The following is a 27,259-nucleotide window of genomic DNA, read 5'->3' on the forward strand; positions in this document are numbered from 1 at the left end:
AGAGAAGAAATTTATTCCCATCTTCCTTTTTAAAACTCTAAAACTTTAAAAACATAAGGTATGTTTCTGCAGGAGGAAAACAAAGTGCAACACATGAAAATTGTACTGTATTTGTTTGATAATTTTTTGCTAGTTGCTTGAGAGTGCCGGTTACTTGAGTTCCAGTTAACTGAGAGATGTTCTTCATGTTTCACTGTTGCAGTCTTCACATGTGGGGGTTATCCCTGATGTGGTAGCACTCGGCTGGCCATATCAGAGTCAGTGTTTTTCTGCGTCTGCTGCTGTCGGCTTGCTGTCTGACGTCAGAATATCAGTGCAATAAAGGAAGGCAACTGAATCCATTACATCAGTCTTTCTTCCTGTGGAGCCCGTAGAAGAAGCAGTTTGCAAATCTGCCATTCGGTCGCTACCAGAGTTTTAATTACAGCTGAAAACATCTAAAGCTAAGTACCCCATTGGAGATCCTTTTTTCTTGCACTAACCGATGTCCGAAAAAGTAAACAACTGTCTCGCCTGTGGAAAGCAGATCCCACACCGAGACTTCCATTCATACTGCGTCACTTGTTTAGGCCCAGACCACGATGTCCCTCGTTGCTGGTTCTGTGCCCTCTTTAACGAGAGAACCATTCGTCGTAGAGCTGTTATTGTAGACAGGTATTTTCATCTTCGTCTTCGCATTCCGAAATGGCATCAGTCAGCCAACAATCCGTGGACATTCTGAAAAAAAAATAGAGATAAAGATGGAGACAGACCACACAAGGCTAAGTCTTCCGAAAACTCTACCGCAGGTCATCAGTTTTCTGGAATTCAGTGAGGCGCTTTCACAGCCCCTGATGCCCAATGCAATATCTACGCAGGCCTCTACCAAGACCCTTTCGAAGTCCGGTATGCCACAGAAGTCTTCGTCTTCTGAGCATTTGGTTGTCTCTGCCTCGGTTGGGTCCGGAGCTGCAATGCAAGCAACGGCTTCCGAAGAGGCCTTTCGCACTACCGAATCTAGACAAAAAAAATGACATCTTCAAGAGGAACAACAACCTCTGACTGCTTATGAGGATTTAGATGCAGAGGAATCCATTCCTTCTGCTTCCCCGCCAGAAGACCTTTCCTTTGGGGAAACCCTTCACACCCTCAGGCAACATCCCAGGACTTCTCTCGGTCTAAGAAAAGACTAAGAGACTTTCTAGACCTGCCCCAGCACACAGACCCTTGGCCATATCCCCCCTATCTTAGAGATGGTGGATGATGTTTTCCATGAATCCAGCTTAGCTCCTGACGCTCTACCTCCTGCTCCCAGTAAACGTGACAGGTATTACAGGGTACTTGATTCTCACAAATACCTATACAGAAATCCTGCTGCAGACTCAGAGGTCATTACACAGGGACCTAAGGGAGCTAAGGCTAGTTCTGCTAAGAATCCTATTCCTTCTGACAAAGATTCCAGAGCTCTGGACAGTTGGGGTAAAAATGTATACACCTCTGTAACCTTAGCCATCAGAGCACTCAACTGTCAGTTCCGTATGTTAAAATGTCAACAACACACTTTGGAACTATTAAAGCAAAAGATTTCAACCTTTCCTGATTGTGCCAGTTTGAAAGAGTTAGCACATTTACTGCACTCTACTTGTCAAGTAACCAAGCCCTCATTACACTGATGATATGATGCCCTAGAAGCCTCAGGCAGGGAAGAAGTGTCAGGATCTGTCATTAGGAGACATGCATGGTTGAAGGAGCCACCTCTCCCTGATCATGTCAAGTCTAAGATGCACCCTTGGATAAGGATCGCTTGTATGGAGTAAAAGCAGAAGAGGTGCTTAAAAAGATGGAAGACAAAGCAAAATCTATGCAAACAGTGAAATATTTTTTTCAGGTACAGCCTCCAAGGTTCAGCAAGAATTTTCCCTAAGCATTGGTCCCATCCTGCACCTAGCAGACAGGGGCAAAGTAAGGCCCACAAGGACAGGCCTCCCAGGCCCCTATCCCAGGGACAGCAGAGAACCAAACAGTGGACCACTTCCTCCCCAAAGGCAGGGAGTTCTAAGCCATCCCTCTATGACAAAAACTCTCAATGACTCCCTCTCCCCCCTCTGCCCTCCTGTCACTCACCAAAAGCTAGGGGGAAGGCTATCCCTCTGCAAAGAAAGTTGGCTCTCTGTTACAAAGGACCAGTGGGTCTTGAAGATAATTTTTCAGGGCTACAAATTATCTTTCAACGAACTCCCAATTCCAAGAGGGTACCCAGACTTGCCTCCAAATCAGTGGGCAGAGGCAGTGAAACAAGTCCAAACTACTGTCACAAGGAGCAGTATTACTTGTCCCCTCAGATGAAACAGGCAAAACATTTTATTCCAGACTATTCCTTGTTCCCAGAAAAGAGGGCACTTGGCGCCCCATCCTGGATCTATCCATTCTGAACACCTCGCTGGTGGTCACCAAATTCCAGATGCTAACTTTGCAGCAGCTGCTGCCTATGCTGACAAAAAATGCCTGGTTAGTGACCCTAGACCTAAAAGATGCCTACCTCCACATCCCCATAAGGGAATCCTGCAGGAAATTCTTGCACTTCAGAGCAGATTGTACTGCTCCCAGTGTATTCACCAAATGCGTAGCCCCAGCCATAGCATTTTGCAGACAGATAAATTGACAAATTTACCCTTATCTGGATGACTGCCTCATTCAGCAAGAGAGCAAAGAACAGCTGCTCCAGCACTTCCTCTTTGTCAAAACCCTCCTAACCTCCTTAGGGTTCACCATCAATGAGAGGAAATCAAAGCAAACACCCACCAGGAAGAGCATTTTCTTGGGACCACTGCTGGACACAGCATCCCAAATGGCCTTCCTATCCCCAGAAAAGCAGAGCTTCCTGCCTCTCTACTTTACCCAGCCGGCTTCCAGAAGTCACCTCACTGTGAGGAAATTCCTGCAAGCCTTGGGGTACATGGCATCTTGCATCCTTCTAATTCCTCTGGCCAGGCTTCACATGAAAAAACTTCAGTGATATCTAAAGAACCCTTGATGTCGGCATTCTCAGCCTCTAGAGACCTCTCTCCCTCTGAGCCGCTATATAAGGGCCGAGTTTCTCTGGTGGGCAGGGGCCTGTGCCAGAAACAAGGGTCTTCCCTTCATCCTCCGTCCAGCCGGGCACACCATTACGCCAGACATAGCTTGGGGCGCTCACCTAGAAGGCAGGTGCACCAAAGGTCTTTGGGATACCCACCACTTCCCTTGCACATTAACCAGAAGGAAATGATGGCAGCACAACGGCTCTGACATCCTTCAAAACCCCATCTCAGGCCAGGGGTTCTCCTAATCAAAACAGACAACACCACAGTAATGTGGTACATCAACAAACAGGGAGGAACCCAATCTTACCCTCTGTGCAAGCTAGCCATGAACCTCTGGCTGACAGCCTCTTCCATGGGACTACACCTGATAGCCCAATACCTGCCAGGGATCAACAACACCCTTTCAGACTACTTAAGAGAAACTTACTGGACCACCACGAATGGCAGCGCCACAGAAAAATCTTTTTACAAATCACTCAGACGTGGGGGACGCCAGAGGTGGATCGCTTTGCTTCACATCTCAACCATCAGCTGAAAAAATTCTGTACCAGGGAATACCACCACCTAGCGTGGAAGGTGGATGCCTTGCCCTTCCCCTGGAGCACCCCCTTTGTGTACGCATTCCCTCCTCTGCCTCTTATTCCTAAGGTACTGATCAAAATAAGGGAGGAGAGACCAAATGCCATCCTCATTGCTCCAGATTGGCCCAGACAACATTGGTACCCCTTACTGCACAGCCTGACCTTACAGCCTCCCCTGATCTCAAACCTCATAACTCAGGTGGGGGGGGGGGATGCTGCACCCAGATTTACACTTTCAAACTGTCAGCATGGCTAGTCCTCTCAAGGCAAACAAGGGGCCCCTGTTAAGCGAACAAGTCGTAGACATTATCATAGAGGCCAGAAGGCCCAGCACCAGAACATCTTATGCAGGAAGATGGAAAAGATTGTGCTTATGGAGCCAGTCCAGAGGGGGTAATACTTCACAACATTCCATCCCTCTTATCCAGGACTACCTAGCAGAACTACTTAATAGTGGCCTCTCCTTCTCCTCTATTAAATTCCACGCCTCAGCCATTTCAGCTCATGTTGATACAGAAATGTCCCTGTTCTCCCATCCTTTGATTAACAAATTTCTCAGAGGGGCTTCTAATATCAGACCTCCCAGAAGGCCACCCACTCCAGCCTGAGACCTGAATTATGTTTTGGAAAAACTTACTTTACCACCCTTTGAATCCGCTGCTTCAGCAGAACTAAGATACCTCTCCTGGAAGACTGCTTTTCTTCTAGCTATCACCTCAGCCAGAAGGGTTTCAGAACTTCAGGCACTGATGGCCATTGAGCCCTTCATCATCTTCCATGCAGACAGGGTCTTCCTGAGCACTAATCCCACCTTTATGCCCAAGGTGGTATTTAATGTAACTCGCAGCCAGGCCATACATCTACCCACCTTCTTTCCTAACCCTCAAAACAAGGGGGAAAGAATTCTGCACTCACTGGACATGCACAGATACTATCTGAATCGTACTAAACCCTTCAGGAAAACAGACCAACTACTTGTCAGCTTTGCCCCAAGGTCAGAGAGGAAGCCCATTTCCAAACAAACCATTTCCAAATGAATATCACACTGTATCCTTTTCTGCTACAGATTGCACGGGAACCCCCCCCCCCCAAGTCTATTCGAACCCATTCCACTAGGGCAGCCTCCACTTCCACAGCATTCCTCAGAGGAGTTCCCATCAGGGACATCCTGGAAGCTGCCACCTGGACTTCTGTCCATACCTTTACCAAGCATTACCCCTTGCCTTTACTTTCTAAGGCTAGGGCAGGGTTTGCCTTAGCAGTTCTGCAGGGCATGCTGACCCATTCCTAGCTCTCTGACTAATCCTACCACCCCTTTCCTCAGCTTTGGTAATCCTCCCACAGGTGATAACTGCAACAGTGAAACACGAAGAACATAGTACAGTTGTGTACACTTAATGTAGATATTCGAGTGTAGTCACTGTTGCAGTCCTGGTTTCCCACACTCCTTCCCCCTTATATCTTCTTTCTTTAGGGAGACGTGAGTTGCTAACGGTGGCTTTTAGCCACCAGAACCACGTAACCATATTTACTCGGGCCTCTGACTGGTTAGAGCAAGAACTGATGTAATGGTGTCGGCTGCCTTCCTTTGTAGCACTTACATCCTGACGTCAGACAGCAAGCGACAGCAGCTGACACAGAAGAACCTTGACTCTGGTATTCGAGCTGGCCGAGGGCTACCACAGCAGGGATAACTCACAGGTGATGACTGTAGCAGTGAATACACTCGAACATCTACATTTTTGGTAAGTGTACACAACTGTACTTTTACTGTACTGTTTATTTCTATGTATGTACATAGTAGCTAAAATATTAGGGAGTTAAGATAGGGTGGCACATTAAATTTTCCTACAAGAAAAACATAAAATGCCAAAAAGGAAGATCTTGGGAGTTGTGAACTAAGTATTTTTATGATGAGCATGCCTTTAACCCAAGTGCAGGGCACACAGAGGTGGGCCATAGAGGATATTGTTGTAATGCATTAACTGCTGTTCAGAGGTAAAAGGGATGATTCCAATGTGATCCTTAACATTTTGTTAGAAAAGTAAATTTTACAAGGAACAAAGTTAATACTTCATACATTATAAGGTGTACTGTCCAAAGTCAGAAATAGTACAGGAGTATGTCCCCTCCCCCCTGCACATACACAGGCATACCAGTGACATCTGTCTGACATCCAGTATTCCCTGAACTCCAGTTAATGCCATGTAATCAGTCAGCAACTATACTTAACCCAGTGTCCAGATAACTTAGTCATTGCTCAGTGCCAGCAGGCAGGCAGTAGGACTTTGAGCAAGGTACTGTCTGCAGTGTTTTGCTTTTAAGTTTTAATCTTCTGTTTTGTGTCTCTGAAAATTAGCCCTGCATTTAACATATTTGTATGTTCAGTACAAGTTAAATAAAAGTAATATTATCTAACCCTGTGACTTACATGATCTGGTTTTCACACAACTTAACTTAGCTGAATGTTATGGATAACTGATGAGGCAAGAGGGTTAAGTGCCAAGAAACTATATTTCCATGCATCCATGACTGATACCTTTCCTTAGTTTAGTAACTGCAGCTTAATTTATTGTGGCAACATCGTTTTTTTTTGTTTTTTTGTTTACAGAAGGAAAATGCATTTCCCATGACACAAAACCGGGCTCTTCAGTTACTCTTTGACTTGCGATATCTGTATAGTGTCTTGTCAGCCAGGAATGAGGAAGGGAAGAGCAGCAGAAGCAGACAGGACACAAGGTTTGTATATAATCGGACCTGTATATGGAAAATGGTTATATGTATTCTGCAGTAGTGGATACCGTTATCTCAAAGACTTACCTTGCTTTAACTGACACAGCCTATCAGACAGCATAGATTAGGACTGATATTTCAGTGTAATTGGTCATACTTCATTGTTTAGTTAGTAATTGCTGCCCTTAGCTGGACTGATTGTCAGTGTTTGCAGATTGCATATTAGGCACAGTTTCTTATTGTGTGTGAAGTATATGACTGACAGTCACTCCAGCTTATAGAGAGCCTGCATGTTTTGTAGTACATAGAAATGCAATAAATTAAAATACTAAACTTCCTAAGAAGAAGGTAACTTAAACATTAATTTAGAAAAGTTTAATTTTCCTCAATGCTGTTGCAAATAAAGCCTAACCATTTTCTACTTAAATAAAATATTTAGTGCTGTCATGTGTATTTAAAATTGATGCACACATATATAGATATATATATCTACCAATAAAACCGACAAGCTGCAAAACGAAGAAAGAACTTTACACTGGCAAAAAAAGTCTAAAGCTATATGAATAAACAAAACCAGAACCAGTAATTGAGCGCGCTTTCACTCTTTTAATATGTAAGAACTTCTTCAGAAATAAGAAGGTACAATGAAAATCAGTAAATATATACTACATGTCATATGGCAGTAAAGCAGTAAAACAGTAACACCCAATGAAATAACCCTATCCTTCTTTAAATATCTACATATCATTATATGGTAATGAAGTGACCTGAAAAATCATGTACAATATACAGCGTACAGCAAACTAGTGAAAAGTGAGTCTGTCATGTGAACTCAGGTAAGCCATTTCAAAGCACATTTTAACTTGATATTTTTCAAAGCAGGAGCTGAATCCACTCCCAGCAAAAGTTGCCATTTGAGTTCCCTAACCTCCAGAAGAGTAGCATAGTCACCAGAAAACACTTCTACTTGTTCTAATACTAACGTCCTCCTGTAAGTTTTTGCATTCAGGTAATCCAAATCATTCTTCAAGTCAAGCAGGTCTCTGCCCTCCATATCATGCAGTGAAAATTTAATATTTTCTCTTTAGCATTGGGCACCCACAGACACTTGTCCTACAACTAAAGAAACTAAACACTAATGTAGGTGCTTAACTTCCAAGTGTCTAGACAGTAAATTACCTTACCTGCATTAACTTAAATGATAGTGAGTGTATTAGTACATTTCTGCTGTATATTTCCTTAATCAAACCTCTGTACTGATAACCCATCTCTGGAAATTATCTCACATCATTCCTCTCCATAAAGGAGGTAATTCTTATGAATTCTCCAACTACCCACCTATTGCCATCCTTTGCCCCTTATCCAAAATTCTTGAGAAATGCATCCACTTGCAAGTGATGACATTTCTTAACTCACACAGTCTACTATCTACCACACAACATGGATGTTATGTAGTCCAATCTCGCCTTCATTCTTACCCATGGGTTCGGATCTGAAAGTTGGCTCTGACTCGGCCATACTTTAGCTCGAAGTCTTTCTATTGGCTGGGCTAAGATGGTATCCCATGCTGCGCTGCTGTCTATCCCCAGATCTCGTTTGCCGCTCGTGTAGCTCGGACGTGGTCTCGCTCTTGGCTGTGGCTAAGTACCTTTTCTTCTTTATAGCAGAGAAGTTTTTTGCAAAAAAAGCTATTTTCATAGCTATTTGTGTGTGTTTCTTGAACTGTGTTGTGGAAAATTTGTTTTTTCTTATAGCGTGTTCTTGTGGTATCCCACTAGTCTGTCCCCTTGCTTTCCTTGTGTGCTAACTTTTTCCCTTGGGCTAAAACCGTTTAAATTAGAGGAATTAGTCCTCCCCCTTGTACTTGTGTCTAGGACCGTTTTAGTTAGTCTTTGTGGTGTATTGTTTGTTTGTTTGTCCTGTTCCCGCACTTGTGGCTGTTTGACCGTTGGTCTAGTTTTTCAGTTAGTTACTCGGTGTCTGTGGTAACTATGTTGATGTGCTAGCCTGTGTAACTGATTTATTACTGTTTCCTGTATTTCTATGTGCTTTCTACCTCAAAAACAAAAAAAAACAAAAAAATATCCTTGTTTTCCCGCCTCTCCTCGACTAGTTTAGACCAGTATACAGGCTTTGCTGTATTCTGGGCTGTGGTGTAGTTCCTGTGGTGTCCATTGCCTTACTTGGATAGAAGGAAGTTTCTTTGCTCACCAGTGGGAGTGGGGAGCCTTGAGCAGCCTATCTGTCCCTGAAGGAGTGACCTCAGCACAAGAGCTTGTAGTAATTGGTTGTTTTGGACCATTTCTAGCTCTTTTGAAGTTCCCTGTTTAAAATCCGCCTCTGAGCATTTTTTTCTGGCTATACTGCTCAGCAACAGCTCCTCGTGGTCCTGCAGAGTTGTCCTAGCAGCAGAGAACTGAGAAAAGCGACTACTTTCCTGATTTAAGTATTTTTTGCTGTTTTTTACCTGAAATACCTTCTCTTGCTTGCCTTGAACAAGCTTAAACTGTTTTTTTAACTGTTTGTTACATTATATATTATCTGCACTTAAAGTTTCATTTAGTCGAAAATTGATCAAAAGTTGTTTGTTTGTTTGTTAATTTAACTGTTGAGGCTGCCCACTAAAGTGTGCTAGCCTGTGTAACTGATTTATTACTGTTTCCTGCATTTCTGTGTGCTTTCTATCTCAAAAACAAAAAAAAACAAAAAATATCCTTGTTTTCCAGCCTCTCCTCGACTAGTTTAGACCAGTATACAGGCTTTGCTGTATTCTAGGCTGTGGTGTAGTTCCTGTGGTGTCCATTGCCTTACTTGGATAGAAGGAAGTTTCTTTGCTCACCAGTGGGAGTGGGGAGCCTTGAGCAGCCTATCTGTCCCTGAAGGAGTGACCTCAGCACAAGAGCTTGTAGTAATTGGTTGTTTTGGACCATTTCTAGCTTTTTTGAAGTTCCCTGTTTAAAATCCACGTTTGCACGGCTTTGCGCGGTTGTGCGCATAGCACAGTGCCGGTTAAACTTTTTCTGGCTCCGCTAAGCCTGCTCTTCATCTAGTCTAATCGCTTTATTATAAGCCTAGCACTTGTTCTCAAAACCTCTCTTCTAAGTAAGCACTCATTAACTAAAGTAAGCACTACATCCACCTACCTTCCCTGTGAGTACCCACTTCCCTTAAAGGCACAGCACTCCCTTATAATATTCTAGCATGTCGAGTGGTAGATTGCTGGCATCCTCTCCGGTTCAGCTGGTTAATCTGGGAATCTTGAGACAATGCTACAATTGTCTCATGTACACAGACAACCCTCTCCTCCTCCCAACAAACACAAATACATGTGAGAGATGCAACTATATAGCCAAACTGGAGGCTGAACTCTCTCAACTCAGGACTGGCAAGACCAGACAGGAGGAGAAGGTAACCACACACACACCAAACCCAGTCCCACATAGACCTACCACAACTGCAAACCAAACACATAAAAACACAAAGACATACTCGGAGGCTCTAACAAAAAACTTACCAAAACCACAGAGGCTCCCAAAGCAGACACCCAAAAATCCACCACCTCAAAACATAACACATGCATCACATACTTCAATAAATCAGTGTGTCAAACAATCACAGCCCTTAAGGCCAAACACCATGCCTGATACACTAGTAATAGGTGACTATAGTCGGACACACTGATGTTCCACTTACCAGGCTGAACAAGGAGAGGGTAATGGTGAGCTGCTTATCGGGAGCTAGGATCCACCACATAACACACTCACTCAGGTCACTCCAAAGCAAGTACAAATATGACTCCGTCATTGTCCATGCCGGCGTGAATGACCTGAGACGTACCTCCCTGGACTACATGAAAAGAGACATAGAGGAGCTCTCTGATTATGTAGCCCAGGCTGGTATGACCCTGACCCTGAGCAGCATCTTGCCCTCATCAAGAATGATGCCACAATACAAAGACAAGATGACCAGCTTTAATAATTGGCTCAAATACTGGTGTCATTCTAGGGGGATCCAATGTCTGTCTGCTTGGGATGACATGCTGGACAAGCCACACTGCTTCGCAAGGGACGGCTTGCATCTGTCACCACTGGGCTTCCGGATATTGGCTAAGGCTCTTGCCTCCCCCATAGTGCCTTTTTTAGGCAAAGCTCAAAACACAAACCCACCTCCTTAAAAAACAAAAATGGAAAAAAATTAAGGGTAATGCTGCTCAACGCCAGTAGTCTAAATCTCAAGATGCAGGCTCTCAAAGCACTTCTCAGTATGGAGGACATCGATGTTTGTGCAGTAACTGAAACCTGGTTCAAGGCACCTGAGAGCACCCCAGCGCTACCAGGCTATACCTCATATCATGCTTTTCGGCCCCAAAACTCGGGCCAAACCAAAAAGGGAGGGGGAGTGTCCATATTCATCAAGGACACCCACACCTCCAGGTTAGTGGCAACACATGAAGCATCCGAGACCATCCAGGTGCAACTAACCGTAGGCAAAACTGCTATACAACTGGTAGCATGTTACAGACCACCCTCCCGATCTCAGGAACCCCACTCAGCCTTCCTGAAGACATTGGAGGATATGAATGTCTCACCACAAACCATCATATTGGGAGACTTCAACTACCCTAACATAGACTGGGTGCATTATTCTAGCCCAAACACCCTAGCCCAAAGGTTCCTGGAATTCATAAATTCAAACGCAATGGAACAGCTAGTCACCTCTCCCACAAGGGGAGATAATATACTAGACCTGATCATCACAAACATGGGGACAAAGTGCTCCACACCGGAAGTATACCCTTCACTAGTGAGATTTGACCACAAACTAATCACCCTGGATATACATATCCCACCTCCACCCCCAACACAAAAGACTACAGTGAAAAACTTCTCAAAAACCGACTTTACACTTCTTAAAACTGAGATGGTATCCTTTAAGCCCACTGGGACAGTGGAAACCACATCCCAGAATGCAGAATCCTTCACAAATGCCTTCTACGGACATCTCCAAGAATGCATGGATCATGCAATCCCAAATAAAACCAAGACCCTCTCCACCAAGGGCAGGCGTCCTGTCTGGGGGACCCCAGCCATAAACAAATTGTATAACAAAAGAAGGAAGCTACTGCACGACAGAGCAAAATACCATAAAGAGAAGGCATCTCTGATCAGCACTAGTAGAAAGCTACATTCTCTCATAAAAACATCCAAGGCCAACTTTGAGAGAAAAATCGCTATGGACACTAAAGATAACCACAAGGCCTTCTTCAGTTATGTTAGAAACCTGGGTGGAAACCCTCAGATATGTTCAGAGTTAGTTCACAATAACAAAAATACACTGAACCCACAGATATTGCCAACATTCTGGCAGACAGGTTCAGTGCAAATTTCTCCCCTCCCTCACCCCCAAAAGAAGAAATACTTATCCCAGCTGAATGTAACCTTCCTGTCATCTCAGATGTCCAGGTGAGAACCGCCCTCAGCAAAGCTAAAAACACAGCATCAATGGGACCTGACGGTATCCCGGGTTGCGTGCTACGTGAACTCCAAGAGGAGCTAAACCCGCACATAAAAATGCTATTTAACCTTAGCCTTACTACAGGATATGTACCTGAAAACTGGCGTACAGCAACAGTAGTCCCACGCCATAAAGGAGGCACCTCTACTGACCCTGGTAACTGCCGCCCCATAAGCTTAACCAGCCTGGTCTGCAAAGCTATGGAAAGAATCATTATGGAACTAATAAACCGAGACATTGGGGACTTACAGACACTTGATCCCACCCAGTTCGGCTTTGTAAAAGGAAGATCCTGCCTTTTAAACCTGGTTGACTTTTTCGAAACAGTCACTAGAGCCATTGACGAGGGCAAAGCAGTCCATACAGCCTACCTGGACTTGGCTAAAGCTTTCGACACAATACCCCACTCTGGCATCATAGACAAGCTCAACAGCTTAAATGTAAATCCATATGTCACAAGATGGGTGGCAAACTGGCTAAAGGATAGAACCCATAAAGTCAAAATCGCTGGAGCCATGTCAGACTCAAAGCCAGTGACAAGTGGTGTCCCACAGGGCTCTGTCCTGGGACCCCTCTTGTTCGGCATTTATTTCTCAGATGTGAAAGCAAATATGGGAGGGTTGTAGCTGACAAAGTTTGCAGATGACTGCAAACTAGGCGCCATAGTCGATACACCAGCTGACACATACATCCTACAGAAAGGCCTCACTGAAACGGACAACTGGTGCCGGAGTCATGGCCTTAAACTAAATGCCAAAAAATGTATAGTCATCCCCTTTGGGAAAAACAAAGTGCCCACAAATTATCACATAGGCGGTAACCCACTGAGTACGGAAAAAGTAATCAGAGACCTGGGGACCCAAGTCGATAGTGACCTCTCATTTGACACCCACGTTGCCAAAGTGGTTAGAAAGACTTTCTACCTTGCCCACCTTATCATGAAGGGATTCACATCCAGATCAAAGGAGGTCATTGTGCCCCTGTACTCCTCCCTTATCAGGCCCATGATTGAGTACAATGCCCCATTTGGTATGTACCTCACCCGGCACTTGCAACAGCTAGAGAGACCCCAAAAGTACCTCACCAAGAGGATCAAGGGTCTCCAACATATGTCATATGCTGCCAGACTAAAGAAACTCCAAGTCTATTCAGTAGCATACCGCCTACTCAGAGGTGATCTGTGCCTAACGTACAAGGCCATGTCCAATCAGGAATTGATGGACATGCTCCACCTCAAAAAATCCAAATCCATCAGAACCACGAGAGCTAAAGATTTGAACCTCAGCACAAATATGAATAGGACATGCTGGAGGGACAGATTCATAACTCAGAGGCGTCCCATACTCTGGAACAGAATCCCAGTTCATGTTAGGCAGAGCCCCTCACTGACTCTCTTCAAGAGAAATCTTGACGAGTGGATGGGAGATCGTAGGTTTACCCCTGGAGTCATCTCTGTGTCACTACTAGACAGAGGCACAGTAAACTAATTCTATTATGTAAGAGGGTCTTCACTGTGTCACTACTAGACAGAGGCACAGTATTCTAAATCTATTCTGTACACTTTTGTACCATTACATGGGGTGGCCAAAGCCACATCACTATGGCTAGGCTTATAAATGCCCCAGGGCAGATAGCCTAGTACCAAACTATGAAACTAAGATACTAAGGAGCATAAGCCCTCAGGCTTTAAGAAGTGCACCAAGTGTAGTTATAAGATGTCCATCACTGATGGACACTCTGTTTGTGTGTACTGTTTGGGAGCGATTCACCTCCAGGAATCGTGTAGTTTTTGTTATGCTTTTAGCCCGCGTGTTCTTCAGGAAAGGAAGAACAAATTGATTTTGACTTCTGAAACCCTCCTTCGGGGAGGGTTTGAAGAGTGCTTCCAGCTTTAAGTCTTCTCCATCAAAAGCTAAATCTTCCAAGGCTAAAAAGCGATCCCCGGCTCCATCAGTATCATCGGAGCCGCCAGAGAAAACAGTAAAATCTTCAACGACATCCTTGGCTCCATTGTCTTCGGGGCTGCAGGAAGTGTCAGTGGTTATGGAACCTGCTTCGGCTCCAATTTTCTTGGAGCCTGTTCGGAGACGGTCGCCTAGCATTAGGCCAGTATCTCCTCCTCGCAGGTCTCCTTCAGAGAGGAGGTCTCGATCTCCTTCCCTATCCTCCAAATCCTCCAGGACCTTATCGGATGTGGACGTCGGTAGAGTGGTGCAGAGACTTCTTCAGTCACCGGTACTGGCAAAATTGTTTTCTGCTCTCGCCCAGTCGGCTCCGGAGCCGGTCCCTCAACCTACATCAGTACTTCCTCCTCCGAGCGCATCTCAGCTTTTGGAGCCAGAATGCTCGGCCCCTTGTGATGTCCCTAGGTTGGTTCCGACAGCCCCTCCTGGCTTATCAGTTCCGACGTCAGCTCCGACCCCGTCGGCGCCGTCCACGACTCAGGATTCATCGGTTGGACCCAAGGGAGAGGCTTCGGGACATCTCTCGGCTCCTCGTCTCCCTCTCAGTGCTTCGGCATGGAGGACCAGCTTTCGAGGCCATGCGGAGCACGCTGGCCAGGTCGTCAGCGGCATCATGCGGTTCAGTCACTCTGTCCCCTACAGCACCGGTGCAGGTCTCTGATTGCCCTCTATCTCTTGACAGCGGAGCCCCAAGGCCTCAGGGTACACCCACGAGTGGTCCCCATATTTCTGAGGGCCCCTCAGAGTTTTTGCCTGAGGAGCCACCCAGAAAGAGAACTTGCAAGAGGAAGCACATAGATTCCCAAGATGAGTCTCTCACGTCAGACACCGACTTCGAGGAATCGGAGGGGTCCCCTAAGTCATCCTCTGAGGATGTTTCTTTCTCTGACATCCTAGAGATTTTGAAGCAAAGAGGTGACTGGCCATCCAAAGCCCCCTCTGAATAGGAGTCGGTGTTCCTGAAGGCCTTTGGTGCTCAGCCCTCCACCTCCTGGGTGTCTCCACGATTCGACGAGCTTCTGGATCTGGTTTGTTGAAGGGTGTGGGAAACCTCTGACTCTGTGGAACCAGTCCCCAGGAGACCCAATAAATTTTTGTCTGCAATTCCTGATAAGGAATTCCTATCCAAGGGGAGTCCCTGTGGATGCCATAGTGGTGGCAGCGGCTACCAAAAAGGAATTATCTGAGACTTTTTCCACCATCCATCCCCCTAACAAGGAGTCTAGGACTATGGACCGGTACGGGAAGTGCACGTTTTCTTCAGCGGCCTTTACTTTGCGGCCACTAAATTACTTATCACACTTTACACGGCTCCAGAGAGATCTCCTAAAGGAGCTTGGAGATACTGTAACGGGTAACGTTTCTGAGGGGGTGGCTCAGAAGTTCAACGCTCAAATGTCTATCCTCAATTCTATTGCAAACTCCTCCATGAGGCTGATCTCTCACTCAGCCGGGGGAGCGAGTAGGCCAGCAAGTTCAGGAGTCACTCTTAGGAGACATGCCTGGATGCGCCTTTGTCATTTTGCGGAGGACTTCAAGTCTACATTCACCGATGCCCCGTTTGATGGTTCCTCTTTGTTCGGAACTAAGGTGAAAGACACTCTCACTAGGTGCGAGCAAGAGGGAAAAACCTCTGTCTACCGTAGGAGTCCATTTTTCCCTTCCCTCTAGGCCTTGGCCCAGAGGGGTGGAAAGATGTGGTTCAAGAAATCACAGAGGTTTTTCCCGATGAACAAGGTGAGTCCTCCTCCAGAGGCAGGGGAGGGGGTGGTTATTCAGGTAGATGCCGCCCTAGGGGCAGAGGAGGCCCTTGCAATTCGGGAGACCGCTATTCCTTTTGTGGTTCTCCCTACCGCCGCTCCTGATGGGAGGCCTGACTGTGCATTTCCGGAGCCAGTCGGGGATCGAATCTCACTATACCCGGAGGCCTGGCAAGATATCACCCAGAACCAATAGGTTCTATGAATAATTTCCGGAAGATATGTCATTCCCTTCTCATCAACTCCCCCTCCAATCAAGAAAATCCCGGATGTTCCACCCAGTCAAAGGGATTCCACAGCTTCAGAAGTTTCAAAGCTGCTAGAAAAAGGAGCCATCCAAAATGTCCCCTCAGACCAGATCAAATTAGGGACTTACTCCAGATTCTTTTTGGTGCCGAAAAGGACAGGGGACTTGAGACCCATTTTGGATCTCAGCCGATTGAACACCCATGTGCAAAAGTCCAAGTTCCAAATGGTCATGTTGCAGTCTATTCTCCCATTGTTGGAAAAATAAGTGTGGATGTGCTCCGTCGACCTCAAGGATGCTTACTACCACATAAAGATGGACAGGGCATCCAGAAGTCACCTACTCTTCTGGCTGGGAGCCAGTCACTTTCAGTTTTGAGCCTTGCCCTTTGGTCTCACCACAGCCCGGGTGTTTACCAAATACATGGCAGTGGTGACTGCTCACTTGAGAAGTCAGGGATTCCAAGTGTTTTCATACCTGGATGACTGGCTCCTTACTGCCACCACCAGGCATCTGCTACTTCAGACCAGAGATGCTACTATCAACCTTTGTCAACAGTTGGGCATCACCTTGAACTGGGAAAAATCTGCCTTGTTGCCCATGCAGCTTGTCACATTTATAGGCGCCGAATTAGACACTGTCCTCATGTGTGCGTTTCTACCACAGGAAAGAATCAGAGTCCTACAACAACAGGTTTACGCCTTGCTCCCCCTGAGAAGAGTGAAGGCAAGATTGGTCCTCCAATTGTTGGGGACCATGGCTGCTACCATTATGTTAGTTCCCCTGGCAAGGTTACATATGAGGCTCCTTCAGTGGCTTCTCTTCACCCAGTGGTCTCTTCAATGTCTTCCACTTTCTCACCCTATTCTACTCACAGACAGGTGCAAACAGGATCTCAGTTGGTGGCTTTACACCGACAACCTCAATGTGGGAAAGCCCTTCGTTCCTTTGCCTCCAGTTGCCACTGTGACCACGGATGCCTCCCAGATGGGGTGAGGGGGGCATTATCTAGGCAGGGCAGTCCAAGGCATATGGCAAGAGCATGAGATGCATCTGCATATCAATGTCCTGGAGATGAGAGCAGTGCTACTAGCATTGCAAGCACTTCAGGGCTTTCTTCCTCTTGGGACTATTGCAATCCACTCAGACAATATGTCAGTGGTATGGTATCTGAACAAACAGGAAGGAACCAAGTCATACCCCCTTTGCAGAGAGGCCATGCGAGTGTGGCAGTGGGCAGTGTCTTCCCAACGTTTTCTGGTCCAATGCGATCACAGACAGGCTAAGCAGAGCTATTCTGATGCCTCACGAGTGGTCCTTGAACTGTCACGTTGCGGAATAGATTTTCTGCAGGTGGGGTCAGCCTTGCTGCGACCTTTTTGCCAGCCCCCTCAATGCCAAATGCAGCAGCTACTTCACCCTTATCCTCCCTCAGGGGGAGTCACCCAGGGATGCTCTAGTCCACGATTGGCCCCCCCGGTCTACTATATGCCTTCCCTCCGGTTCCTTTGCTGTCAAAGGTTATTCAGAAAGCGCAATCCTTGGGAAGCAAAGTTTTTCTGATTGCCCCACACTGGCCTCGTCAAATTTGGTTCCCCTTTCTCCATTCCTATCTCATGGATGCTCCTTGGATTCTGGACCCACAACCAGACTTACTGACTTGCATGTCAGGGCAGCTCCATCCCTCTCTTCCGAGCCTCCGGTTGACAGCTTGGCTACTCCACTTCCGTCATTAGTTAGGCTTCACCATTTTTCGCCGGAGGTGGTTCATATTCTATCTTCCTCTCATAAGCCTTCGACCAGGAAGATTTATTAAAGCAAATGGAAGAGATTTTCCATCTGGGCACATGCCAAAAAGATTGACCCTTACACAGCTCCAATCTCATTAGTATTGGAGTTCCTTTCTATGCTTTTCAACCAGGGATCAGCTTCCACAACCATTAAAGTCCAGTTGATGGCAATTTCTACCTTTCATGTTGCAGACGAACCTAGTCTAATGGCACAATGACTCTGTAAGGCTTTCCTGAAGGGCACTTTGTTGCTTCATCCTCCTGTCTCTGAACCTGTTATGCCTTGGGACTTAAACTTTGTTCTACAGGGTCTTACTTCACCCCCTTTGAGCCTACAGCCACTTGTGATTTAAAATTCTTAACTTGGCAGACTGTCTTTTTGGTAGCCATCACGTCAGCCAGACGTGTTTTGGAGCTTCAAGCTTTATCAATCAAACCACAAAATCTGATTTTTCATAAGGACAGGGTTTCCCTCCGACCGAATCCTTCCTTTCTTCCCATAGTAGCGTCAGTTAGTAGCCTTAACCAATCCATTGAATTACCAGTGTTTTTTCCTCAGTTCTCGAACAAGGCAGAATTCAAATTTCATCAGTTGGATGTGCACAGACAGTTACGATTTTATTTGCACAGAATGAAGGACCTCAGAAAATCTGATCAGTTGTTTGTTTCATTTTCGGAAAACAGAATTGGGTCTCCTGTTTCCAAAGCCACATTGTCCAGGTAGATTTTCAGTTGTATTTCTTTCATTTATACTTCAGGGGGAATAGATTTACCATTCTGAGTGAAGGCTCACTCTACCCGGTCTGTATCTACATCTACAGCTTTTCAGGCCAGATTGTCTATGGATGATATTTGTGCTGCGGCTACTTGGGCATCTCCTTACACCTTTGTTACTCATTACAAGTTAGATGTGGTGTCTAGAGGCAGGTCTTCCTTTGGTTCCACAGTGCTCAGGAGTATTTTCCACTGAGCCTCCCAGGAGTTAGGTGCTGGGGATGCTGTCCTATGGGTAAGAATGTAGGCGAGATTGGACTACATAACATCAAGAAGTTATGTACTCACCATAACTTTCGATGTATGTAATCCATCTCGCCTCACATTCTTACTTACCCCCCCACCTTCCCCCATCCTGGAAGATCTGGAGGTTAGGCCTAGTTTCAGAGTTCACTTCATTCTTGGTTTGTTCCGCCTTCCTTAGGTGTTGTTATGCATGGAGAGTGAATGCTGGTGCTCGCAGCAAACTAGATCTGGGGATAGAGAGCAGTGCAGCACGGGATACCATCTTAGCCCAGCCAATAGAAAGACTTTGAGCTAAAGTATGGCCGAGTCGGAGCCGACATTCAGCTCTGAACGCACGGGTTAGAATGTGAGGCGAGATGGACTACATACATCGAACGTTATGGTGAGTACATAACTTCTTGTTTCCGTCCACATCACAGCACTATCACAGCCCTTCTACCTTCACAGGAATTATAACAAATATGTATCAGCCATTTTCCTAGACCTCTGAAAAGCATTAGATATGGTCTCCCACTCCATTCTACTAGACTCACTAACATCATTATCCTTCACCTCCTCTACTATAGCCAGGTTCAGAAGCTAACTATCTGACAGGCAACAATCAGTCCAGTGGAAAGGAACTCTGTCTACACAATTTCCAACCACCATAGGAGTCCCACTGGGCTCTATACTGGGCCTGCTATTGTTCTTTATTTTCACAAATAACCTCAATAGCTCTACACAACATGCCACACTCCTATAATATGCAGATGATTCAACCCTGATCTGCTCCGTCTCATCTCCCACCACCCTACATACACTCACTCAAGATACCTTTAACTCAGTAGAAAAGTGTATATCAGGTATCCAACTAATTCTACATCCCAAAAAGACAAAACTGCTACTATTTAAACCTAATAGATAAAAAAAAACTCTCCTTTACCATAACATCTAAGGATGGCACCACCATCTCCCCTTCTAACCACACCAAACTTCTGGGCATTGAAATAGACAATAATCTCCACTTTGATGTTCACATCTCACATACCATAAAACTAGTACACAAAAAACTAGGCTCCCCATACAGGCATAAGTCCTTTCTCTCACAAAACGCAAGAGTCACTCTTGCATAAAGCCACCTCCTCTCAACTCTGTTATACATAGCACCAATCTTTACCCAAATCAGACAATGTGACCTAGACAAACTAGAATCATGCTACAATAAAATAGCCAAGTTTGCTACCAACTCAACCTGTAGAACCCATCACTGTGCTGCACTAAAAGAAATAAAATGGCTTGAGCTACCACAGCTACTTAACTATCACCAGCTGGGCACAGCCTACAATATTCTCAAATATCCTGAAAAAAAAACTCATTATCCAACCTACTTACTGTCTATACTGCAAACCGGTACCTAAGATCCAGTGAAAATCTCTCCTCTCCGTTACCTAGGCCAACAATAATGCAGGGTAAGCATTCTACTCCCACACCGTTGCTCAAAATTGGAACTCTCTTCCCCTATCTGTGTCCACTGCTCCCTCCACATCCATATTCAAAAACTCCCTCAAATCGCACCTTCTTAGTACCTGGTTATGCCCTTGTATCACATAACCCTACCCATGAAACACTTGAAACTTATCAACACCCAGCTGTAAAAGTCCATCAGATGAACCAGACTCGGACAAATGTAATCTAACTATTGGTATAGGAAATGAAACTCTGTATTCATTTCCTTCCCTACCCAAATCAACCAATCTGTTGTGGCTTACTGTGCCAACCATTATGTCCTTTGAATACAGGATTGGCTTGGCCACACTATTTCTTAATCCTTTAACTTCACTTTCTATATTTTTTACCCAATCTGAATCATACCCCCTATTTTCAAATAATAATCTTAAAATAGACACTTCTTTGTCAAATGTGTCATTGTTTGAAGTAAGTCTGCTAAGTCTTATCTGTCCTTTAATGACACCCTTTTTCATGTGTGGGGGATGCAAGCTATCATTATGTAAATACTGATTGGCAAAATAAGGTTTTCTATATATTTTGCTGCTGAATTCCTTTGTTTCATGATTTATTCCTAAATTCAAATCCAAAAAATTGATAGTTTTACCACATCCACTAATTTTAAAAAAAGTGGTAGTGGATTTTAAGTCTTTGACTAAGTCCTCAAATTCACTTTGTTTTCCTGTCCATAGAAAAATAAATCATCTATGTATCTATAATATATTCCTACCTTGTTGAAACTAGGATGTGACTCCAGGAATTTTAGCTCCCAGTTGGCCATAACTAAGTTGGCAAAAGCGGGAGCTACTCTTGCCCCCATCGCTACACCTGAGAGTTGTTTGTATAACACTTTTTTGAAAAGGAAAAAAATATTTCCTAAAATCAAATCCATTAAACTACAAATTGTGTTAATTTTTTCACCAGTAAACTCTGTATTTCTACTCAAATATTATCTTAAGTACTCTATAAGTGTATAAATTCTTTACATCCAAGGTACCAAAGAAAATAAATTTGTCTTTTATAACATATTCTCTCAGAATTTCTAGCAAGTGCCAAGAATCTCTCAGGTAATATTTTGATTGTTGGACAATTGGATTTAATATATTGTCCAACCAAACTGAAATCTTTTCAGTTTTTGAATGTTTGGCCGAAATGATAGGCCTAAATGGTGGAATTCCTTCATTATTATGGATTTTTGGAATACCAAAGAAAGATGCCATTTTGCGCTGTTCAACTGTTAAAAAAATTAGAACAGTCATTGTTTAACTCTCCCTGGCAAAACATATCAGAGAGTGTGACATCTATACTTTTATAACTTTGATTTATTTGTTCATAATTTACTTTCTTATATGTGTCAACCTCCTTCAACATTGATTCTATTGCATTGTCGTAATCTTTGGTATACATAATTACTATTTTTCCACCCTTATCGGCCTTCATTATTCTTATTCCTGTGTTCTTACTTACAACTGTAATGCCAAATATTCTTATATGGGTACATTTTTCTCTCTATGTGGTAGGTGCATTTTTCTGAATGCATCTTCACATATATTCTGAAATACCTGTAATGTACTCTGTAAAGTAGGATTAAAAATACTAGGTCTTTTGGGTCTCTCGTTTGTATTTAAACTGTTGAACTGTAGTACATCATGCATAATATAACTTAAATTAAATTTTCTTAAGTACAACCTGAAGTCAATTAACAATTTACCTATAATGACTTCATTTGTAGGAATGAATGAAAAACCTTTTTTCAAAATTTTTCAGCCTCATTAGAAAGGGAAACATCAGGCAAGTTTAAAATGTCCACTTCATAATTACGGACTTCCCTTTCAATCACCATTTCCTCCTGTTCTTGCCCTTAGTTTGTGTGGAATTGTACCACTTGGAAGTCCGTTTGTTGTGCACCTGTCCCTTGGGAAAAGGAGCACTATCATGGTCTGTTGTAGCTGTAACTACCTCTGCATACGTTGTTGTTCCTTCTTTGTTTACTCCTGCTTGGTCTCTAGAAGGACCAGCAGTGTCTGTAGAAGGAATTGAATTATTTACTATTGAGGTTCCCACCATATTTTCATTAGCGACTACGTTATTACTGAAATTTGAGTCATTCTCAGACCCCATTGCCACTAATGTTGTATTCTCAGTAATGGCGACTGCATCTCTATCTTCAACAACATCTTGTATAATATAGGCTCGATTGTGGTTATAAGCCAAACTATCCCTTCTAAGTTTAGACTGTTTTCTTACAATAATAGTGGCCCTATGTCAATCAGCCTTCGCTTCAATTCCATTGTACAATACAAGAAAATTCGGAAAACAAAGTTTTTGATGTGTTCATCCAAAGTTCTTATATTTTCTTTGACAGTGACAATTTCTTTTTGTAATGCTCTACTAGTATGTTCATCATCTGTAAACCAGTCTCATTGTAAAGATTTATCAATGTCTTACTTAAATTGTCCCCTGGTGTTACACAATTCGGAAATTTGGCTGTTCTCAAGCCTTGTGGTACCACTTTGTGTAAAATACATTCTCTTAAATACTGAACTTCCAGAATTAAGGTTACGTGTTTGAACACTAACCTCTCCATTTCGTATATACCTTTTTTGCACAACAAACTGTCAATGAATGAATTACTCCCTTTTTCGTTGGTAGTTATGTCGGCCACATTTGTGAAAGGGTTCACATTTTTTTTGCAAATGTAATTCCAAACGTTACCCTTAACAACACTCCCCCGCAGAGTGTCTCCTTCATTTGAACCTTTAACAATGTTAAGGTTTATGCAGCTACCGGCTTCCACACCGCTTGTGTTTCTATGTGAAACGTCACCCTCCTCAGCATGTACGGTATCCGATTTGGACTCCTTACTTTGTTTAGTGGTTAAATCCTGAAAACAGTCTTTAACTATTTTTACAATAGTGTCCAGAAGTTCGGCTTTAAAATTTTGTGTCTGCACACCAGTGATACCATTTTCTACTATCGAATGAGTAGACAAATTTAATAGCACGTCGTGGGATGAGATTTCCAAGGCCATCAGATGTAATTTAAGTCGGGAAGAAAACTTTACACCAGAAACACTGTGAAGAAACCAACGAAACACTTGAAACTTATTAACACCCAGCTGTAAAAGTCCATCAAATGAACCAGACTCGGACAAATGTAATCTAACTGTTGGTATAGGAAATGAAACTCTGTACTCATTTCCTTCCCTACCCAAATCAACCAATCTGTTGTGGCTTACTGTGCCAATCATTATGTCCTTTGAATACAAGATTGGCTTGGCCACACTATTTCTTAATCCTTTAACTTCACTTTCTATATTTTTTACCCAATCTGAATCATACTCCCCTATTTTCAAATAATAACGCTTCTTTGTCAAATGTGTCATTGTTTGAAGTAAGTCTACTAAGTCTTATCTGTCTTTAATGACACCCTTTTTCATGTGTGGGGGATGCAAGCTATCTTTATGTAAATACTGATTGGCAAAATAAGGTTTTCTATATATTTTGCTGGTGAATTCCTTTATTTCATGATTTATTCCTAAATTCAAATCCAAAAAATTTATAGTTTTAACCAAATCCACTAATTTTAAATTGTAAAAAAGTGGTAGTGGAATTTAAGTCTTTAAATTCCTGGAGTCACATCCTAGTTTCAACAAGGTAGAAATATATTATAGATACATAGATTTGTTTTTTTCTATGGACAGGTAAACAAAGTGAATGTGAGGACTTTGTCAAAGACTTAAATTCCACTACCACTTTTTTACAATTTAAAATTAGTAGATTTGGCAAAACTATCAATTTTTTGGATTTGAATTTAGGAATAAATCATGAAATAAAGGAATTCACCAGCAAAATATATAGAAACCCTTATTTTGCCAATCAGTATTTACATAAAGATAGCTTGCATCCCCCACACATGAAAAAGGGTGTCATTAAAGACAGATGATAAGACTTAGTAGACTTATTTCAACCAATGACACATTTGACAAAAAAGTGTCTATTTTAAGACTATTATTTGAAAATAGGGAGTATGATTCAGATTGGGTAAAAAATATAGAAAGTGAAGTTAAAGGATTAAGAAATAGTGTGGCCAAGCCAATCTTGTATTCAAAGGACATAATGGTTGGCACAGTAAGCCACAACAGATTGGTTGATTTGGGTAGGGAAGGAAATGAGTACAGAGTTTCATTTCCTATACCAATAGTTAGATTACATTTGTCTGAGTCTGGTTCATTTGATGGACTTTTACAGCTGGGTGTTGATAAGAAACCAAAGAAACACTTGAAACTTAAGTGTTTTTGGTGTAAAGTTTTGATGTTAAGTTGTCTATCTCGCCTTCATTCTTGCTGGATGGGTTCGGAGCCGATCCTCGGCTCTGACTCGGCCTTCTACTAAAGCTCGAGAGCTATATACTGGCTCGAGGCCTCCCCATATCCCACAATGATAGGCGTCGGATACCTAGATCTCGATTTGCCGCTTCAGCTACGAGGTTGTGTTTTTTACTGGCTCAGGTCGTATTAATCCTTTTTTATCTTTTTCAGCTAAAATTTAACTGTTATTTTCTTAGACTTAGATTGTCTTAACTTTTAGTGTAGGTTGTACTGGTATCCCCTAGTTTGTCCCACTTAGGAAACTCATTTTCTGTTATAGAGTCCCCCCCCCCCACGGCTAACCTTCCCCCCTTGTTGTAACTATAGGTGTAGTGTTTAGCCTTATAATTTTTATTTAGATTGTTGTAGTTATTTTTAGTAAGTGTGGGTGTTTATGGTAGTTTTTTCTACTCACTACTGTTATCTTATATAGTGTGGGCGTGTGACTGTGTCTGTGTGTCTGGTTTAAGCACTAGTGTAACAATTTTTTCTCTCTTTGGTATCCCCGGGTCAGTATGTCCAAAGATACCAAAGTTTCAGGCTTCAAGAAGTGTGACTCGTGCTGTCAGAAGATGTCTCTGACAGACGGTCACACTTCTTGCGTGTATTGCTTGGGTTCCCTACACCTGCAGGACTCCTGTTCGGTCTGTCATGCCTTCAGCCCGAGAGTCCTGCAGGAGTGTAAGAACAAACTTATCTTGAGAGGCCTACTCAAACCAGAGGGATCCCCGGCGAAGCCTCAGTCGGGGAAATCCTCAAAGCCCGCCAAGTGGTCTGCTCCTAGTTCGGAGCCGTCACCGGGTGGGGCATCTGCCTCTTCATCGGCTCCAGCTGGGGCCGACACCTCTAGACCTCTGTCGGCTCCGACTTTAATGTCGTAACCGTCATTAGGCCGGAAACGTTCTAGGTCCCCTTCCCTAGAATCGGTTCGCTCGACTCCGAGGTCACCGTTGCTACAGTCGGAATGGAGCCATAGGTCTCATTCCTCTCGGTCTTCCAGGTTATCCGACCATGACTTAGAGAGGGTGGTCAGTAGACTACTTAAATCGCAGGCCCTGGCCAAGATGTTAACCAGCCCTTCTCAACAGACTGTGGCTATCCCAGTGTCTTCAACAGTTCCTCCTCCGACTCCCCTTTTGTGTTCGGAGCCAGAGCTGGTTGGGGCTCGAATCTTGGAAGCGTCGGAGCCGATACCACACCTTTTGGCTCCTTCATTGGCTCTGATCTCTTCATTGGTTCCTTCCTTGGAGGGATCTCGGCGCCGAGACTCCCTCATCGGCTCCGAGGGGGCAAGTGGCATCAGACCCTTGTCCGACTCCGTTCTCCCTCTCGGGGCTTCGGTGCAGGTGAGCTCGGCCCCGACATCGGCCTCTGAGCCATCCCTCTCGGTGCCGGGAGGGGTTCACGTCTCTTCTGAGCAGGGACCCTGTGCTCTGCCCGACAGGGGCACCTTCGAGGTCATGAAGAGCGTGCTGACTCCTGTGTCGCCTCCACGATCGGCCCCTTCGGCTCCTCCCCCCATGGTGCCTGCATCGGTCTCTGTCCACCCTCCTGACCCCAAGCGTGGAGAACAGACGCTCCAGGTCGCCCCATTGGGTGTATCTTCCTCTTCCGAGGCCTCCCCTGATCATTCGGAGGAGCCCCCTTGGAAGAGAAAATGTAAGAGGAAACATGTTGACTCCCCCGAGTCAGTCACGTCTGATACCGACTTGGAGGATTCGGAAGGGTCCCCAAGGTCCCCCTCTGAGGATGTCTCCTTTTCAGACATCCTAGAGATCCTTAGGCAGAGGGGAAACTGGACTGCCCTTAACCCTTCCGAGGACAAGTCAGTGTACCTGGACGCGTTTGGTTCTCGCCTTTCCACCTCTTGGGTGTCTCCGCCTTTCGACCCGCTCATGGAAGTGGTGGCTCGAAGGGCGTGGACAGCCCCGGACACAGTGGAACTAACTCCCCGCAGGCCCACTAAGTTTATTACAGCTCCATCCGACAAACAATTTCTGACAAAAGGTGTCTCTGTTCATGCCATGGTGGTGGCAGCAGCCACTAAGAAGGAGTTGGCTGACCCTTCGGTGCCTGTCTATCCACCTAATAAAGAATCTAGGACAATGAACAGGTACGGGAAGTGTATGTTTTCTTCAGTGACCTTTTCCATGTGGTCGCTGAATTATCTGTGCCATTTCACCCGCCTTCAAAGGGATCTTCTTAAGGAACTGGGTGATGCCCTTCAGGATCCATCAGCTGCGGGTTCTCAGGACAAGATTAACTCCCAGCTGGCGACCCTTAACTCTATAGTCAACTCCTCCATGCGGCTCATTTCTTATGCAGCCGATGGGGCGAGTAGGGCCGCAGGTACAGGTGTGGCTTTGAGAAGAAATGCCTGGATGCGGTTATGCAACTTTGCTGACCCCTTTAAAGCGTCCTTCACTAATACCCTCTTCGATGGTTCGGCTCTGTTTGGACCACAGGTGAAGGATACCCTTACCAGGTGTGAGCAGGAAGGTAAGACTCTCTCTGCCGTGGGAGTCCGTTTTTCTACTCCCTCTAGACCATACCCTAAAGGTCAGAAGAGTGGAAAAATTTGGTTTCGGAAACCCCAGGGAGTCGTGCCTGACACACGTGGTGAGTTTCCCTCCAGGGGCAGAGGAGGGAACAATAATAGATGCCGCCCAAGGGGCAAAGGGGGTCTGCAAAATCAGGGTAGCAGAGAATCTTTCTCTGACAAACCCTTTCAGCA

General features: G+C 44.5%; 1 protein-coding gene across 2 annotated transcripts in view; it reads left to right on the forward strand.

Moving 5' to 3' along the window:
- The window catches only part of COG1 (component of oligomeric golgi complex 1), an 829,165-nt gene that overhangs the window by 572,924 nt on the left and 228,982 nt on the right, over positions 1 to 27,259 (forward strand). For both annotated transcript variants that reach the window (XM_044085137.1, XM_044085139.1), the window contains exon 10: positions 6,255 to 6,382. In XM_044085137.1, coding sequence (XP_043941072.1) covers positions 6,255 to 6,382 — 128 coding nt within the window. The remainder of the gene's footprint in view (positions 1 to 6,254; positions 6,383 to 27,259) is intronic.

This window comes from Protopterus annectens, chromosome 10.part0 (assembly GCF_019279795.1).
Source record: "Protopterus annectens isolate FY-2018-M chromosome 10.part0, PAN1.0, whole genome shotgun sequence".
NCBI classification, from domain to species: Eukaryota; Metazoa; Chordata; order Ceratodontiformes; family Protopteridae; genus Protopterus; species Protopterus annectens.